Here is a 19,811-nt window from a genome sequence, read left to right on the forward strand (position 1 = left end):
ATGATTGTGTCCCACTTGTTGTTGATTCTTCACAAAAAAATACAGTTTTATATCTTTATGTTTGAAGCCTGAAATGTGGCAAAAGGTCGCAAAGTTCAAGTTCCACCTTTCCAACAAGTCAGTTCGTCAAATTTCTGCCCTGCTAAGGCTGCCCCGGTCAACTGTAAGTGCTGTTGTTGTGAAGTGGGAACGTCTAGGAGCAACAACGACTCAGCCGCGAATTGGTAGGCCGCACAAGCTCACAGAATGGGGATTCTGAGTGCTGAAGCGCGTAGTACATAAAAATCGGCTGTCCTCGGTTGCAACACTCACTACTTAGTTCCAAACTGCCTCTGGAAGCAACGTCAGCACAAGAACTGTTCGTTGGTAGCTTCATGAAATGGGTTTCCATTGCCGAGCAGCCGCACGCACACAAGCCTAAGATCACCATGTGCAATGCCAAGTGTCAGCTGTGGCGATGTAAAGCTCACCGCCATTGGACTCTGAAGCAGTGGAAACGCGTTGTCTGGAGTGATGAATCACACTTCACCATTGGCAGTCCGACGGATTAACCTGGATTTGGCGCATGCCAGGAGAACGCTACCTGCCCCGATTCATAGTACCAAATGTAAAGTTTGGTGGAGGAGGAATAATGTTCTGGGGCTGTTTTTCATGGTTCGGACTAGGCCCCTTAGTTCCAGTGAACGGAAATCTTAACGCTCCAGCATACAATGACATTCTAGACGATTCTGTGCTTCCAAATTTGTGGCAACAGTTTGGGGAAGGCCCTTTCCTGTTTCAGCATGACAATGCCCCTGTGCACAAAACGAGGTCCATACAGAAACGGTTCGTTGAGATCGGTGTGGAATACCTTGACTTGCCTGCACAGAGCCCTGACCTCATCCCCATCTAACACCTTTGGGATGAATTGGAATGCAGACTGCGAGCCAGGCCTAATCACCCATCATCAGTGTCCAACCTCACTAATGCACTTGTGGCTGAATGGAAGCAAGTCCCTGCAGCGATGTTCCAACATCTAATGGAAAGCCTTCCCAGAAGAGTGGAGGCTGTTATAACAGCGAAGGGTCGACCAACTCCATATTATTGCCCATGATTTTGGAATGAGATGTCCGACGAGTAGGTGTCCACATACTTTGGGTCATGTAGTGTATATCACTCATTGCCCTATACCTCTGTTCTGGTACAGATGTACTATTCACAGGGATCCTCTCAGAATCCTTTACCCTACATCCTCCCTCCTCTACTTTCTTCACTGCCTCAGCATACCACACCTTCTGCACTACTCTGAGACTGGCAACCTCAACCTTCCTTTCTCGCACCGAACACCGCCGATACAGTTGACCCACAGCTTTTCCCACCGAAACTACACCACTCCTCTGTCCCATCTCTGCACATTTCCCACATTTTGGAATCCCCCTACTACACACTGCTTCTACATGCCCATAAACGTGACACCTAGAACACCGCAGTGTAGTCGGCACAAAAGTTCTAACAGCATAACTCATATATCCTAACATTACTTTGTCAGGTAAAGACTAAATCAAAGTTCAAAATAGCAGGCTGTCACCTGTTTCACCACGCTCTCCACTGGGTCTGAGTCACACCAAACGGCAGGCGTCACAAACACCAGGAATCTTCAACTTCAATTGCTCCACCTCCGCACTTAACGGTATCCCAGAAATCCCTCCCTTTAGTAGTGCCCTGTACCTTAGCGCAAAGCAAGATACAGGTCTTTCCCCAAGTTGCGTCGCACGGAGAGCCTGCTCCCTCTGATCTGAAGAAACACAAACAAACGTGACAATTCACTTCGGGTTACCTTCACCCACTCGACAGCACCCACCATATTTTCCACCCAACTTGAAACCACTCATGGATCTGACTGAACTTCTGACCGAACTTGCTCCTTCTTCATACTGCAAAATCATCAGAAATGTCATATCACAATGAGTGCTTCATCATGTGTATGTTGACTATTTTGAAAACCAATCAAAGAAGTAATTACAAATAACATAAAAAACAAGAACATGTGGGTTATTTGTCATATTTGTCTCTGTGCAGGACTTCCTGAAGCAGGGAGAGTCTAAGTCAGCACGCTGTGATGAGCTACAGTCCCTGATCACGAAGGGCTGCACTAAGGCCAAGATTGAGAACCCCCGGGGCAGCACCTTCATCAACAAGAACAAGGCTGTCACCAACCGCAAGAAGGACATGGCAGAGAAGCTGAAGGCTGACCAGATCACTCAGATCCAGCCTCAGAAACTCACCCTCAACCTCCGATCCGGTAATGACCTGACTCCTGACCTGTGCTGATTATTGGATCAGTTTGACCTTTTAGATCATAACGAATAAGATGGACATGGAGGACCTGATCCTCGATCAGCACTCCTACTCTAAGAGGTTTTGTGAATATGGGCCCTGCCTCCTGACCTGACCAGCTCATTGGCCATGTAGCTATGATACTTTATCTAAACATGACATATTAGAATATGCAATCTTTCTTTTCTGAATCCAAGTTTTCAGGCAGAATCCTGTTGATATTTGTAAAATATTGAATGATGAAGAGTCTTCATGTTCTCTGAATCTGTTCCATTCCTTTCTCACATGAAGGTGAGGCCCAGACCTTTAAGTTGAAGTTCAAGAGGGCAGAGGACTATCCCATCGACCTCTACTACTTGATGGATCTCTCCTTCTCCATGAAAGACGATTTGGAGAATGTCAAGAATCTGGGGACTGACCTGATGCGTGAGATGAAGGAGGTCACCTCAGACTTCAAGATCGGTAAAAGACATGAAACTTCACATACTCAAAATGTTCAAAGTAAGGTCATTCAGAAAGAAGGAAGGTAAAACCGCTCATTGGGTACTTCACTGTGGCTATCCTCTGTTCCAACCTGTGTTTGTGTATTTTGTAAGGGGTTGGGATCAGAGCAAAATACAGATTTCAATGGACTGCAAGGAAAATGGATCAATGAAGTATCTTGTTGTTCTTCTTCTCAACATTGGCTGTTTTCCTGACCAGGTTTCGGCTCCTTTGTGGAGAAGACGGTGATGCCATACATCAGCACTACCCCAGCCAGACTGCTGAACCCCTGCACCAGCACCAACAACGACACCTGCACCAGCCCCTTCAGCTATAAGAACGTGCTGAAGCTGACTGAGAACGGGGAGGAGTTCAACAGCCTGGTCAGTAAGCAGCAGATCTCTGGAAACCTGGACTCCCCTGAGGGAGGATTCGATGCCATCATGCAGGTGGCCGTCTGTGGGGTGAGTGACCTGACCTGGGCCATAGTGGGATAGTCTCACTTCAGGGCCTGTAATCATAAAGCATCTCAGAGTAGGAGTACTGATCTAGGATCAATGTAGCCTTTTTGACCATGATGAATAAGATTACATGGACGGGGTGACCTGATCCTAGATCAGCACTTCTAATCGAAGACACTTTTTAAATACCAGCCCAGAAGTACAGAAAGCTTCATAATCGGCTAGAATGGTTCATGATTGAGATAATACCAGTCAGTCCAAAGCATTACAACAAATAATTAGGATTCACTGAAAAAGTTGGATGCATTTGTTTTCTTTTGGGGGCTCTAATTGGATGTGTTTTTACCCCTCCCCCTGCAGAATGCCATTGGCTGGAGGAACGTCACACGTCTGCTGGTGTTCTCCACTGATGCTGGCTTCCACTTTGCTGGAGACGGCAAGCTGGGCGGCATCGTTCTGCCCAACGATGGGAAGTGTCATCTGGAGAACAACATGTACACCATGAGCCATTACTACGTATGTGTTTCTCTACTTACTCTATACTTTCCAGCCATTTTGTATTGCATTTGTTTTTATTGTAGTGTATTGATTTTGTGTATTTTGCATGCTGAACTCACAAAATGACTTTCCATGTACACGGACAATAAAATTTAGGGCTGACCCCATTTAGTTTACTGGTCGATTGTTGGGTCAATGGGCTGTTGGTCAACCGATATTTCTTTAGTCGAGCAGTAGCAAAAAATATTATAACAGTAATATCATGGTGTACAAGACACCTGTCAGATTCGCGCCTGTCTGAGTGGACTGATCCATTGTGGAGGCTGTGGGGATGGCACAATCCATCACTCTAAAACATGTGCTACTGAAATTGTATATGGTTATATTACACAAGAACAATGCCGCAACACTAATAAAATAATATTATTTTATAAAAAATAAGCTTTCTCCCATGTTGGATAGTGGTCACTGTCTGGTCACTGTCTTAAGTCAGTTAGGATCGCCACTTTATTTTAAGAATGTGCAATGTCAGAATAATAGTAGAGAGAATTATTTATTTCAACTTTTATTTCTTTCATCACATTCCCAGTGGGTCAGAAGTTACACTGAATTAGTATTTGTTAGCATTGACTTTAAATTGTTTAACTTGGGTCAAATGTTTTGTGTAGCCTTCCACAAGCTTCCCACAATAAGTTGGGTGAATTTTGGCCCATTCCTCCTGACAGAGCTGGTGTAACTGAGTCAGGTTTGTAGGCCTACTTGCGCACACACACTTTTTCAGTTCTGCCCACACATATTCTATAGGATTGAGGTCAGGGATTTGTGATGGCCACTCCAATACCTTGACTTTGTTGTTCTTAGGCCATTTTGCAACAATTTTGGAAGTTTGCTTGGGGTCATTGTCCATTTGGAAGACTCATTTGTGACCAAGCTTTAACCGATGTCTTGAGATGTTGCTTCAATATATCCACATCATTTTCCTCCCTCATGATTCCATCTATTTTGTGAAGTGCCAGACCCTCCTGCACCAAAGCACTACCCACAACATGATGCTGCCACCCCCGTGCTTCACAGTTGGGGTGGTGTTCTTCGGCTTGCAAGCCTCCCCCTTTTTCCTCCAAACATAACGATGGTCATTATGGCCAAACAGTTCTATTTTTGTTTCATCAGACCAGAGGACATTTCTCCAAAATGTACGATCTTTGTCCTCGTGTGCAATTGCAAACTATAGCCCTTTCCTGTACTCCCTGTTCACCCACGACTGCGTGGCCATGCACGCCTCCAACTTAATCATCAAGTTTGCAGACGACACTACAGTGGTAGGCTTGATTACCAACAACGACGAGACGGCCTACAGGGAGGAGGTGAGGGCCCTCGGAGTGTGGTGTCAGGAAAATAACCTCACACTCAATGTCAACATAACAAAGGAGATGATCGTGGACTTGAGGGAGCAGCCCCCTATCCACATTGATGGGACAGTAGTGGAGAGGGTGGAAAGTTTTAAGTTCCTCGGCGTACACATCATGGACAAACTGAAATGGTCCACCCACACAGACAGCGTGGTGAAGGTGGCGCTCAAACTTTTACAGATGCACAATCGAGAGCATCCTGACGGGCTGTATCACCGCCTGGTACGGCATCTTCTCCGCCCATAACCGTAAGGCTCTCCAGAGGGTAGTGAGGTCTGCACAATGCATCACCGGGGGCAAACTACCTGCCCTCCAGGACACCTACACCACCCGATGTCACAGGAAGGCCAAAAAGATAATCAAGGACAACAACCACCCCAGCCACTGCCAGTTCACCCCGCTATCATCCAGAAGGTGAGGTCAGTACAGGTGCATCAAAACGGGGACCTAGAGACTGAAAAACAGCTTCTATCTCAAGGCCATCAGACTGTTAAACAGCCATCACTAACATTGAGTGGTTGCTGCCAACATACTGACTCAAATCTAGCCACTTTAATAATGGAAATATTGATGTAATAAATGTATCACTAGCCACTTTAAACAATGCCACTTTATATCATGTTTACATACCCTCATTACTCATCTCATATGTATATACTGTACTCTAAACCATCTACTGTATCTTGCCATCTTGATGTAATTAAATGTATCACTAGCCACTTTAAACAATGCAACGTTATATAATGTTTTCATACCCTACATTACTCATCTCATATGTATAAAATGTACTCTATACCACCTACTGTATCTTGCCTATGCCGTTCGGCCATCACTCACTCATATATTTTTATGTACATATTCTTATTCATTCCTTTACACTTGTGTGTATAAGGGTAGTTGTGAAATTATTAGGTTAGATTAGTTGTTAGATATTACTGCATGGTCGGCACTAGAAGCACAAGCATTTCGCTTGTCACTCGCATTAACATCTGCTAACCATGTGTATGTGACAAATAAAATTTGATTTTATTTGATCACCTGGACATGTTGAAATACTGTATCTTCATGCCTAGAATAAAAACCTCCAGGCTTCCATCATAACTGTCAAGGGTTGAGGGATTAGGGAATGTTTTTCCTAAACAAATTAGGGATTTCGGTAACAGAACTTTTCAGTCAGAAATGGCTGTTATTATGTTGCAACTGCAGCGACATGGACAGCGCGATAAACACTTTAATGTTCTGTGGTGGTCACTGCAGCAGGGAGCAGAGAGAGACAATGGGTGCTAGTCACACAGTCACTCACTGTCTTTTTCTGAGCCAGCCTGGCACAATCAAATCAATTGCTGGTCGGGCTCCCTTTAGTCTTTTGTGAGTCTTAATTATTTAATCAAACAGTGTGCTTAAGGCATCAGAAAACCTCAGTGAATATAGTTGATTTGATTTAAACACATAGGATTTGTCAATTATTTGAAAAATGCACGTTTTAAAATTTCTACCAATCGATTGAAAAAACAGACAACTCTTGGTCGACCAATATTTTTTTTAGTCGGGGACAGCCCTAATAAAGTTAACGTATCATATATGGCAAGGGTCGGCAAAAGGCGGGCCCGCGGGTCAAAACCGCCCCGCAAGTGTTTTTTTGGGGGGTGCCCCCCAATATTTTTAGTAAAACATTTTTGGTTTGATTTTGGTCAAAAAAGACTGAAATCACAAGGAATTCAGCAAAAATATATATATATTTAGGAAATCTGTTCCCAAGTATTTCCGCAAATAAAAAAAGAGAGATGATCATGTCTCAATGTTATCGAAGTATGAAATGATTGTTATTTTCAAATACATTACATTTTTGGGCTTAGTTGTAGTCAATTTGCAGTGTACAAATTATTACAATTATGTTCCGGCGCCTCTACCATCCGCTCTGACAAAAATCATCCCTCGGCTGAATCTAGTTGCCTACCCCTAGTATATGGTATAACATGCTGTATGACTGGCACGTCTCAGTGGTATGGATCATTAGATCTTTGTTTTAACATTTTCATCTTGCATTTCTTTTCAATTGACAGGACTATCCCTCCATTGCCCATTTGGTCCAGAAACTGAGCGACAACAACATTCAGACCATTTTTGCTGTTACTGAGGAATTCCAGCCTGTTTACAAGGAACTGAAGAACCTCATCCCCAAGTCAGCAGTAGGAACTCTGTCCTCCAACTCCAGCAACGTCATCAAGCTCATTATCGATTCTTACAACGTGAGTTTAACTCCCTAACTTTGACTTGGAATGGCTGTTTGATGTAAAGCTAATAATTACTGTGCAGGAAATAAATACCCGGGATGGTTCCCAAATGGGACCCTATTCCCTATATATTGCACTGGACCCTATTCCCTATATAGTGCACTGGGCCCTTTTCCCTATATATTGCACTGGACCCTATTCCCTATATAGTGCACTGGACCCTATTCCTTATATAGTGCACTGGGCCCTATTCCCTATATAGTGCACTGGACCCTATTCCCTATATAATGCATTGGACCCTTTTCCCTATATAGTGCACTGGACCCTATTCCCTATATAGTGCACTGGACCCTATTCCCTATATAGTGCACTGGACCCTATTCCCTATTTAGTGCACTGGACCCTATTGCCTATATAGTGCACTGGACCCTATTCCCTATATAGTGCACTGGACCCTATTCCCTATATAGTGCACTGGACCCTATTCCCTATATAGTGCACTGGACCCTATTCCCTATATTGTTCACTGGACCCTATTCCCTATATAGTGCACTGGACCCTATTCCCTATATAGTACACTGGACCCTATTCCCTATATAGTACACTGGACCCTATTCCCTATATAGTGCACTGGACCCTATTCCCTATTTAGTGCACTGGACCCTATTCCCTATATTGTGCACTGGACCCTATTCCCTATTTAGTGCACTGGACCCTATTCCCTATTTAGTGCACTGGACCCTATTCCCTATATTGTGCACTACTGTTCTTCTATTGACATATTTTGTTGAAATTATCTGTATGTTGTTTGATATTCTCTGTCATCTGAAAACTTCTCTGTGTGTTGTTTGATATTCTCTGTCATCTGAAAACTTCTCTGTGTGTTGTTTGATATTCTCTGTCATCTGAAAACTTCTCTGTGTGTTGTTTGATATTCTCTGTCATCTGAAAACTTCTCTGTGTGTTGTTTGATATTCTCTGTCATCTGAAGAACTTCTCTGTGTGTTGTTTGATATTCTCTGTCATCTGAAAACATATCTGTGTGTTGTTTGATATTCTCTGTCATCTGAAGAACTTCTCTGTGTGTTGTTTGATATTCTCTGTCATCTGAAGAACTTCTCTGTGTGTTGTTTGATATTCTCTGTCATCTGAAGAACTTCTCTGTGTGTTGTTTGATATTCTCTGTCATCTGAAAACATATCTGTGTGTTGTTTGATATTCTCTGTCATCTGAAGAACTTCTCTGTGTGTTGTTTGATATTCTCTGTCATCTGAAAACATATCTGTGTGTTGTTTGATATTCTCTGTCATCTGAAGAACTTCTCTGTGTGTTGTTTGCAGTGCTTGACTTGTACTGAAATAAGTGCCGGTAGTCATTTTGGATGCCGGTACTGTTTATATTTAGGTGCAGGAGCTCCACAATACTTTTGATCTAATATTCTAGAAGAGGAACAGGAACTCAAGCAGCAGAACATTAGAGGTGCTTGTACTCCGCTCCGGTGAGCTCCTGCCCAGGTCAAGCACTGGTGGTTTGATAGTCTCTGTCATCTGAAGATATTCTCTGTATGCCGTGTGATAGTCTCTGTCATCTGAAGATATTCTCTCTATGTCGTGTGATAGTCTCTGTCATCTGAAGATATTCTCTGTATGCCGTGTGATAGTCTCTGTCATCTGAAGATATTCTCTGTATGCCGTGTGATAGTCTCTGTCATCTGAAGATATTCTCTGTATGTCGTGTGATAGTCTCTGTCATCTGAAGATATTCTCTGTGTGTCGTGTGATAGTCTCTGTCATCTGAAGATATTCTCTGTGTGCCGTGTGATAGTCTCTGTCATCTGAAGATATTCTCTGTATGCCGTGTGATAGTCTCTGTCATCTGAAGATATTCTCTCTATGTCGTGTGATAGTCTCTGTCATCTGAAGATATTCTCTGTATGCCGTGTGATAGTCTCTGTCATCTGAAGATATTCTCTGTATGTCGTGTGATAGTCTCTGTCATCCGAAGATATTCTCTCTATGTCGTGTGATAGTCTCTGTCATCTGAAGATATTCTCTGTATGCCGTGTGATAGTCTCTGTCATCTGAAGATATTCTCTGTATGCCGTGTGATAGTCTCTGTCATCCGAAGTCATTCTGGAAAACGGCAAGCTGCCTGAAGGTGTATCCATAACATACAAGTCCATCTGCAAGAACGGTTGGGTTGGAACAGGAGAGAATGGAAGAAAATGCTTGAACATCTCCATTGGAGATGAGGTAAGTGTGAGCTAGCACAGCCTTCCTTAGTCGTCTGGTCTCTATTGAAATATGGGTTGAGAATACAAATGTGTTACATCTGGAAAAATGTCTAAACCATCCAAGACATTTTAGGAGTTTACTAATGAAAAACAAGAAGAGGGGATATCGTTGAGACCATTTATTGTCAACTTTTCTGCTCAAGAGGTCTTTCTCAGTGCCAGTGTCCAGGAGTTTACTGACGGGTGATTCCAGCTGTTGAGGAAAACTCGTTCCAAGGATCAGGCAGAGCTCATTATCCAGTTAATAATTATTCAAGCAAATGCAAGGGAGATTACACTCAGAATACATCTGAGAGGAAACTCAAAGTTACAGAGTCACTCACAGTCATTATATACTTCTTACACAAAGAGCTGCTTGAGAGATGAAGGGTACTTAGCTCCACTTCCTTAAAGCATTATACACCAGTTCTCACAGCCTACATGTCTAAGAGAGGGGCGTGATGAGTTCTTTACAGCCTATTCAGCTGCATGAAGATTTTAACATTGAGCAAGGCCTCTGGAGCCCGTAGAGATAAAGAGCCAGCAGCAAATCACTCCTGTGAGAAGAGAAAAACTAAACAGTCATGGAAAATTACCAGTTGAATAGCACTATATAACTCAACCATTTTACATAGCATTTAGACTGTAACAAAACCATTTTACATAGCATTTAGACTAACAAAACCATTTTACATAGCATTTAGACTAACAAAACCATTTTTGCCCCAATACAGCATAATGGACGTTTAGTTTGGAAATGACTAACATTTTGTGCATGCGCAGGTTGACATTTCGACTGAATCGCCCTAATACCTTCATCCTATCATCTAGGTGTCCTTTGAGATTGCCATCAAGTCCGAGAAGTGTCCGCCTCAAGGCAAGTCCGAGACCATTACAATCAAGCCCCTGGGTTTTACTGAGAATGTGGAGATCGTCCTCAACTTCATCTGCGAATGTGAATGTTCCAAAGATGGAAAACCTCTCAGCGAGATGTGCCACAATGGCAACGGGACCTTTGAGTGTGGAGCCTGCAGGTACGATATAAAAACAGTTGTTTTAGTTCTACTTTTTTGGGTGTGAAATGTTGTTCTGAAACCATACGCTGAGTGCATGTGTGCATCCCAAATGGCACCCTATTCCCTATATAGTGCACTACTTTTGACCTGAGCCCTAGGGTGTCGATACGGGTGTCATTTGGGATGCATGCTAAGTCTCTTGCTTTCTCTCAGGTGCAACGAGGGCCGTATTGGCAGACTGTGTGAGTGCAGTACAGACGAGGTGAGGACGGACGACCTGGACGCTAACTGTCGGAAGGACAACGGTACAGACATCTGCAGCAACAACGGAGACTGTGTGTGTGGAACCTGTGAGTGTAAAAAGAGAGAGAACCCAGAAGAACGTTACAGTGGGAAGTTCTGCGAGTGTGACAACTTCAACTGTGACCGCTCCAGCAACAAACTCTGTGGAGGTAGGACCCGTGGCTTGCCCCCTTGGTTTGAGTACTTTTATACAAGTTTTCATTGACACATTGAATTCATTCGACACTGCTGCGTACTGTAACATTACCACAGCCATAATGAGTAGGCTAATTAAAATAATAAACAACTGAACGAACCTCCATTTTCTCTACCCCTTTCCTCAGACATGGTCTGAAAGAAAATGTTTTAGATTTGGTGATTCTTCAAATGGGTGGTTGAGTTGTGTAGGCCTAGCATTGATTGAACCTTTTATTTTCTCCCCTCCTCCTCTCTACTAGGACATGGACGTTGTGAGTGCAGGGTGTGTATCTGTGATGCCAACTACACGGGCAGCGCCTGCGACTGTTCCCTGGACACCTCCACCTGCCTGGCAGCCAACAAGCAGATATGTAATGGCCGGGGCACCTGCGAGTGTGGCGTCTGCAAGTGCACCAACCCCAAGTTCCAGGGTCCCACCTGTGAGATCTGCCCCACCTGCCCCGGAGTCTGCGCTGAGCACAAGTGAGCCTGACAACACAGGGTGTCTAAGCAGTCTTTTAGTTTGTTTGTGCGATCTGTTTTTAGGTATTTTGTATGGACTTTTATCATGTTACCCCTGGTTACAGACCAAATTTAGCTCTGGGACAATAACGTTTGTTTGATTGATGATTGTCCTCTACAGGGACTGTGTTCAGTGCCGGGCCTTTGAGACAGGAGAGAAGAAGGACACGTGTGAGAGGGACTGCAGCTACTTCAACCTGATCAGAGTGAAGGACCGGGACAAGCTGCCCCAGCCAGCCGACCAGTCCTACCCCCTATCCCACTGTAAGGAGAGGGACGCCAACGACTGCTGGTTCTACTACACCTACGCCGTCAGGAACCACACAGAGAGTGAGGTCTACGTGGTCGACACTCTGGGTGAGTGGACGGATGTTGCTGCTCAACTCTCTGAAAGAAATACAAATATTTGATTATCCATTTTAAGAATAGCCTGCCCTAATGGCTCGATGTCTGTATAGCATTTTACAGGCTGTGTCACTAATCAAACCTTTTGACTAGGGCCCTGTGGTCTCTGGTCAAAAGTAGTGTACTACAAAAGGAAGTTGTGCACTACAAAGGGAATAAGATGCCATTAGGGACCACACACACAGTGTAGGCCCATGTCCATTGTATGTGATTAACTGTAAATGCAGAATGTTGCCATTGACTCTACACGTGTGTGTGTGTGTGTGTGTGCCCTTCTGTGCTCCAGAGTGCCCAGCGGGTCCTGACATTATCCCCATCGTGGCTGGCGTGGTGGTGGGCATCGTGCTGATCGGTCTGGCCCTCCTTCTCATCTGGAAGCTGCTCATGATCATCCATGACCGCAGGGAATTTGCCAAGTTCGAGAAGGAGAAAATGAATGCGAAGTGGGACACGGTAAGGTGGATCACACCAACAAACTTGCTTTCGGAAAATAATTGCAGTGGATGCTTTTTATTGTTTACATTGCAGATATCAGTGCCTTTGAAGGCCAGAGGGGATTCTGTGTGAACACTAACTGTTATATGTGTGCCTTGGTTATCTCTTTGGCTCAATCTCCCCTTTCCTTTCTGTTCTGTGCCAACAACTGCAGCACAGAAACATGGCCCTGGCATGCTGCTCAGGCTGAGACAGACTTTATTCACCTTTCCTCTATGGGCCTTTCCCTGACTAGGCTAGGCTAGGGTGGCAGTGCTGCCACCATCTGTCCACTCATGAGTACTACATGTCCATAATAGGTAATAAAGCTGATGTTACCAAAATAAGCTCAATCTAGCTGCTCAGTGTGCTCTGAAGTCATAGCAACAGTATTCCATGTTCATAGTAGTATGACAGAGCACTTGTGTGCTAAGAGAGACTATAGCCTCTGGCCTAGGGCCAAATGGCACACTATTCCCTATAGAGTGCACTACTTTTGAACAGAGCCCTGTGGGCCTTGGTCAAAAGTTGTGGAAGTACACTATAATGGGAATAGGGTGCTATTTGGGACAAAACCTCCGTCTCAAGAGCGTGGCTTTTGCTATACCATTTTGGTTGGATACAGTATGTTTGTATTCTGTATGTACACTATTTAGTAGGCTAAATACTTCAACTTGGATTTTATTATACTTTTTTTTTAGCAAAAACAGTAGAAAAACAAACAAACATTTGTTTTTACTAAAGAATAAATTAAAACAAACAGAATTTGCCATCCAAAAGGTACAGAATAATATAAAGAATGAAACAGAGTTGTGATGTTGTATTGTTAACAAGATATTAGTTAATCAAGTCTTCCTGGTTTGTGAATGATATCCATTTCTCCCAGTTACTTTCAAATGCCGGTTTTTGGAGTCTTTAGGCATTTGTCAAGTTTCCATATTAAACATTTATTGGATTATACTTTGCCATTCTTCAAATTGTGCGGCTTCTACTTTATACCAGTTCCTGGTAATGGTGGCTAAGCCTTTCTGCTTTGTTTCAAACCATCCCTCCATCCTGTCATCTTTTACTGCTTCACCTTCTTTTCATGCTCTTTCTTGTCTTTCTTTTCTCGAACCCATTTGTCTCATTATCGACCATAGCAAGAGAATCCTATATACAAGGGCCCTATTACCGTAATTTCCGGACTATAAGCCGCTACTTTTTTCCCACGCGTTGAACCTCGCGGTTTATACAATGACGCGGCTAATTTATAGATTTTTCCCGCTTTCACAAGATTCATGCCGCCTGAGCACCGTCACATAATGTGACGTAAATCGAGCGCGCTGAAACTTCCCATCATTTTGATTACGGTAGTCATTTTGTCAAAACACGGAGAAATGCATGTGATGCAGCTTTCAAGTTGAAGGCGATCGATCTGGCTGTTGGAAAAGAAAATAGAGCTGCTGACAGCGTGGAGCATTGTCAAAAAATCCGCTATCATCAACGAGTTTCGAAAGGCTGGACTGCTGCGTGTTGAAGAGGGCAGCGATCCAACATCGAATGAAGCAATTCTGAGGCTATTCAACTCCGACACCGAAGGAGATGACTTCAGTGGTTTCAGTGCACAGGAGGAGGAAGATAGTGACCAATTACTTTCTTGGTAGGCTACTGTTTAATTTTTGTTACAAGCCGTGTTTCGTTAAAGCCTATTTATTTTTGTTACAAGCCGTGTTTCGTTTAAAGGCTGTGTAAAGTTCATTTGTTTCAATGTACCGGTAGGCACCTGCGGCTTATAGACATGTGCAGCTTATTTATGTACAAAATACATAGTTTTTTATAATTCAGTGGGTGCGGTTTATATTCAGGTGCTCTTAATAGTCCAGCAATTACGGTAATAAGTTCCAGAACCCAAGCTATGGGAGTAAAGTCGTGGTCCTATAAGACTAATTTTGTGTTGCCCATCTTTCTTTTCCCTTCTTCCTGCATGTACTTTACTTTCCCTTTGGAGTGTTTTGTGCTTGAGTGTTTTCCACACACGTTTTCAGCTCATATGTTCATTCTCTTCTTCAAGACAAAAGCTGTAAGAGAACCATTTTCTCATTTCAGCAGTGAGTTTAAGGTTTATGGTACTGAGGCAAATTGAACAACACATTTGTCTAAGAAATTAACTTTGAATAAAACATAAAGAAAAAAAAATAGAAAATCAACAGTGGTCTTTCACATTGGGACGACCACATCTATTAAATGGGTTAAGGTTTAACATTAACATTTCACTGCATGTTGTGTGTGCCATTAACATGCTATATTATTGGACATGTGACTGCTTTGTTCACAAAATGTCGAAAATCTTTTTTGTCCAAACCATGGAGCGGCTGCTCTGGATCGATTTAATTTTAACCAAACTGTGATTTGTGAAGTGGCTCCAACCTGATTATTCTCTTTTTGGGCTACATTCCAAATGGCACCCTGTTCATTCCCCTATGGGCTCTGGTCAAAGGTATAGCACTATATTGGGACATTTGGGACAAAGACATAGTATTTGCCTCACTCTCTCTCTTTACTTGTCTTTTGCAGGGAGTGAATCCCATCTACAAGAGTGCCGTAACAACTGTTTTCAATCCAAAATACGAGGGCAAATGATGGAGCTTCCTCTGTCATTACAACACTGTATGCAAAAGAATATGGAAGGAGGGGTGTTTTTATGTTCACTTTGTTTTTTTAGTTGCCAAATAATAGCAGGGCATTTAGCCACTATTTCAGTATGTTTTACTAACTGCTTTTTCTATGCATTGTTTGAATTGTACAGTATGTATAAACTTGGGTTTTAACTTGTTTGTGGAACTTGAGAGAATCCTTTAAAACTGAATTTTTGCCACTGGATTGGTAGGGTCATTGAAGGTGAGGTTGTGCCTTTCAAAGAACTGTGGAGCCATTCTTTCTGTTTTGAGAGTGAAATTGGATGTCGATATTGGACAAGATATGTAGCGATAGCTGACCATTGGGACAGCAATAAATTGTTATGTGTACAGTTTGTAGGCAATGGATTCTGTCTAAGCCATATTTTAGTGATAGAAAAAGTCTGGAAGCAAAGGTATGTTTCTTTTCAATGACTTTCTTCAACCTGAACAATCAGTTTAATCATTTTTGGGGGTTGTCACGATATTTGTGAATCTTTATAAATGAAATTACATCAAGTACAGTAGTGGTATTATGGGTTTCAGGTTTAAATTTTTTTGTTTTAAAGAAGACTCAGGTCCCTATTAAACTCCTCATTAATAACAATGCCAAATATGACATAACTCACTGCCTTCTCGTTTTAAGTGTTTTGTTTCAGTTACAGAAATGTAATTCTGAATGGGGTTCTGAATGTTTTTTTACTATCCCCGGCTTTCTTTTTTGCTGTCAAATCATTCTCACCTTAATCCATTTCTAATTTGATGGTTTGATCAAACTCGTCTTCCGTTGAATAATTGTAATTACATTTCAGTTATAAACATCAGTGTTATGGGAATGACGTCAGTCAGATCTTTGTAAAAGTTCAAACATCCCACTTAGTTGTAAGAACACGCCATGCTCTTTGTTTTTAAAGGGTATTTTTATTTCATCAAATTCACATTTTGCAATACTTTATTTCTAAAATAATTTATTAAATAAAGTTCCAATACAAATTACCCTAACATTGCTACATGCTGCATGCGTGTGTGTTAATTATTGTTTAATGTGTCCTTGCTTTGTCTTACTGTTAGAGAGAATCCAGTGGAATGTATCCAAGGTTACTATGTCCAGGGAATGTTCAGGGAATCCAGCTTTCTACTCACTGCCCATCTTATGCTACCCACATGTTCTACAGTTAAAGGTCCAATGCAGCTGTTTTTATCTCAATATCCAATCATTTCTGGGTAACAATTAAGTGATTGTTTTCAATTAAAATGATCAAAAACAAATAAAAAGCTTCTTAGCGAAGAGCAATTTCTCAAGCAAAAATTGTTATTGTCTGGGAGTGGTCAAAGTGGGGAAAGGAAGAGAGGATTGGAACTCTTTCTTATTGATCTATGAACTATACTGAACTAAAATATTAATGCTATGTGTAAAGTGTTGGTCCCATGTTTCATGAGCTGAAATAAAAGATCCCTGAAATTTTCCATACTCACAAAAAGTGTATTTCTTTGAAATGTGCACAAATTAGTGAGCATTTCTCATTTTCCAAGATAATCCATCCACCTAACAGGTGTGGCATATCAAGAAGCTGATTAAACAGCACGATCATTACACAGGTGAACCTTGTGCTGGGAACAATAAAAGGCCACGTGTAACCACGCCAGCCCAGGACCTCCACATCCAACTTCTTCACCTGCGGGATCGTCTGAGACCAGCCACCCAGGCAGCTGGTGAAACTGCGTTTGCACAACCAAATAATTTCTGCACAAACGGTCAGAAAACGTCTCAGGGAAGCTCATCTGCGTGCTTGTCGTCCTCACAAGGGTCTTGACCTGACTGCTGTTCGACATCGTAACTGACTTCAGTGGGGCAATCCTCACCGTCGATGGCCACTGGCAGATTGGAGAAGTGTGCTCTTCACGGTGGAATCCCGGTTTCAACTGTACCTTTCAGAAGCCCATTCAGAATAAAATTTCTGTAACTGAAACAAGACACTTAAAACAAGAAGGCAGATGGCAGACAGCGTGTATGGCGCTGTGTGGGCAAGCGGTTTGCTGATGTCAACATTGTGAACAGAGTGCCCCATGGTGGTGGTGGTGTTATGGTATGGGCAGGCATAACCTATGGACAACGAACACAATTGGATTTTATCGATGGCAATTTAAATGCACAGAATACTGTGACAAGATTGTGCCATTAATCCACCGCCATCACCTCATGTTTCAGTATGATAATGCAACAGAAGTTTACAAGCACTTAGGTTGGAGTCATTAACACTTGTTTTTCAACCACTCCACACATTTCTTGTTAACAAACTATAGTTTTGGCAAGTCGGTTAGGACATCTACTTTGTGCATGACACAAGTCAGTTTTCCCACAATTGTTTACAGATAGATTATTTCACATATAATTCACTGTATCACAATTCCAGTGGGTCAGAAGTTTACATACACTAAATTGACTGTGCCTTTAAACAGCTTGGAAAATTCCAGAAAATGATGTCATGCCTTTAGAAGCTTCTGATAGGCTAATTGACATCATTTGAGTCAATTGGAGGTGTACCTGTGGATGTATTTCAAGGCCAACCTTCAAACTCAGTGCCTCTTTGCTTGACATCATGGGAAAATCAGAAGAAACCTGCTAAGACCTCAGAAAAAAAATTGTAGACCTCCACAAGTCTGGTTCATCCTTGGGAGTAATTTCCAAACACCTGAAGGTACCACGTTCATCTGTACAAACAACAGTATGCAAGTATAAACACTAGGGAACCATACAGCCGTCATACCGCTCAGGAAGAAGACGCATTCTGTCTCCTAGAGATGAACGTACTTTGGTGTGAAAAGTGCAAATCAATTCCAGAACAACAGCAATGGACCTTGTGAAGATGCTGGAGGAAACAGGTACAAAACTATCTATATCCACAGTAAAACGAGTCCTATATCGACATTACCTGAAAGGCCGCTAAGCAAGGAAGACGCCACTGCTCCAAAACCACCATAAAAAAAGCCAGACTACGGTTTGCAACTGCACATGGGGACAAATATCGTACTTTTTGGAGAAATGTCCTCTGGTCTGATGAAACAAAAACAGAACTGTTTGGCCATAATGACCATCGTTATGTTAGGAGGAAAAAGGGGCAGGTTTGCAAGCCGAAGGACACCATCCCAACCAAGAAGCACGGGAGTGGCAGCATCATGTTGTGGGGGTGCATTGCTGCAGGAGGGTCTGGTACACTTCGAAATAGATGGCATCATGAGGGAGGAAAATTATTTTGATATATTGAAACAACATCTCAAGACATCAGTCAGGAAGTTAAAGCTTAGTTGCAAATAGGTCTTCCAAATGGACAATGACCCCAACAATACTTCCAAAGTTGTGGCAAAACGGCTTAAGGACAACAAAGCCAAGGTATTGGAGTGGCCATCACAAATCCCTGACCTCAATCATATAGAATATTTGTGGGCAGAACTGAAAAAGTGTGCGCGCAAGGAGGCTTACAAACCTGACTCAGTTACACCAGCTCTGTCAGAAGGAATTGGACAAAATTCACCCAACTTATTGTGGGAAGCTTGTGGAAGGCTAACCAAAATCTTTTACCCAAGTTAAACAATGTAAAGGCAATGCTACCAAATACTAACTGAGTGTATGTAAACTTCTGACCCACTGGGAATGTGATGAAATAAATCATTCTCTCTACTATTATTCTGACATTTCACGTTCTTAAAATAAAGTGGTGATCCTAACTGACCTAAGACAGATTTTTTTTTACTAGGATTCAATGTCCGGAATTGTGAAAAACTGAGTTTAAATGTATTTGGCTAAGGTGAATGTAGACTTCCAACTTCAACTGTTAGTATATTTAAAACAGAATACTTTTAGGCTTTCAATCAAGTAGTATTTTACTGGGTGACTTTCACTTGAGTCATTTTCTGGTAAGCGTGATAATTGGATACTTTTTACACCACTGGATGCTTGAGTTGTGTGGCAGCAACACTGCCACTGCAGCCAGGGAGGGGAACAAGGGCATTCCACAGGATACAGTGGTGCTGAACATTGCTAACAGGAGTTGGAGGCACAGCGTTCTATTAAATGGGTTTGAGGGACCTGCACTCCAATGTCGGTTGGGAGAATGCCCAATAGTTTAAATTAGTTTTGGTTGAAAGTGTTAGGAAAATGTCTACATTGTGAAAGAGGTCTGACCTCAATGGGTCTTCCTGGTTGAATTATTTTTTTTTTAAATAGTTCCATCACATAAAATGTAAATCCCAGGTATATTCACTGATTTATGTGAAGAGGTAAGAAGTGTACAGATTGACCTCTCCCTATCCGAACCTGAATGAAGTCAGGCACCAGCAGGCAGCACTGCAATTGAAAAAGACTGCTTTTCTATGCGTCTATTATTTATGTGTTCGTTAGGTAGTCCATTCCCAAGGTAATCACATAGATAGAGGACTCGTGTTCACTATACTATGTAGCTACAACAGATGGAACGTTCTCCTTTTGGGATTTGAGCTCATCAACACAGCGCGCTCTACAGGTGATTGGTGCTAGCCCCCGGCCAATCAGGATGCGTCTTTTGTTGCAAAGTTGTTAACCCCCAA

The 19,811-nt window shown here is 42.4% G+C and overlaps 1 protein-coding gene across 4 annotated transcripts in view; it reads left to right on the forward strand.

The window, feature by feature from the left end:
* The window catches only part of LOC110508785 (integrin beta-1), a 39,339-nt gene extending 22,637 nt beyond the window's left edge, over positions 1–16,702 (forward strand). For all 4 annotated transcript variants that reach the window (XM_036966288.1, XM_021589608.2, XM_021589607.2 and 1 more), the window contains 12 exons: positions 2,059–2,281; positions 2,608–2,778; positions 3,019–3,263; positions 3,621–3,776; positions 7,231–7,416; positions 9,513–9,653; positions 10,505–10,707; positions 10,903–11,141; positions 11,430–11,652; positions 11,813–12,048; positions 12,383–12,549; positions 15,127–16,702. In XM_036966288.1, the coding sequence (XP_036822183.1) occupies positions 2,059–2,281; positions 2,608–2,778; positions 3,019–3,263; positions 3,621–3,776; positions 7,231–7,416; positions 9,513–9,653; positions 10,505–10,707; positions 10,903–11,141; positions 11,430–11,652; positions 11,813–12,048; positions 12,383–12,549; positions 15,127–15,192 (2,256 nt within the window). In that variant the 3' untranslated portion in view covers positions 15,193–16,702. The remainder of the gene's footprint in view (positions 1–2,058; positions 2,282–2,607; positions 2,779–3,018; positions 3,264–3,620; positions 3,777–7,230; positions 7,417–9,512; positions 9,654–10,504; positions 10,708–10,902; positions 11,142–11,429; positions 11,653–11,812; positions 12,049–12,382; positions 12,550–15,126) is intronic.
* Positions 16,703–19,811: the final 3,109 nt, after the last annotated feature.

The sequence above is a fragment of the Oncorhynchus mykiss genome, chromosome 28 (genome assembly GCF_013265735.2).
Source record: "Oncorhynchus mykiss isolate Arlee chromosome 28, USDA_OmykA_1.1, whole genome shotgun sequence".
Lineage (NCBI taxonomy): Eukaryota > Metazoa > Chordata > Actinopteri > Salmoniformes > Salmonidae > Oncorhynchus > Oncorhynchus mykiss.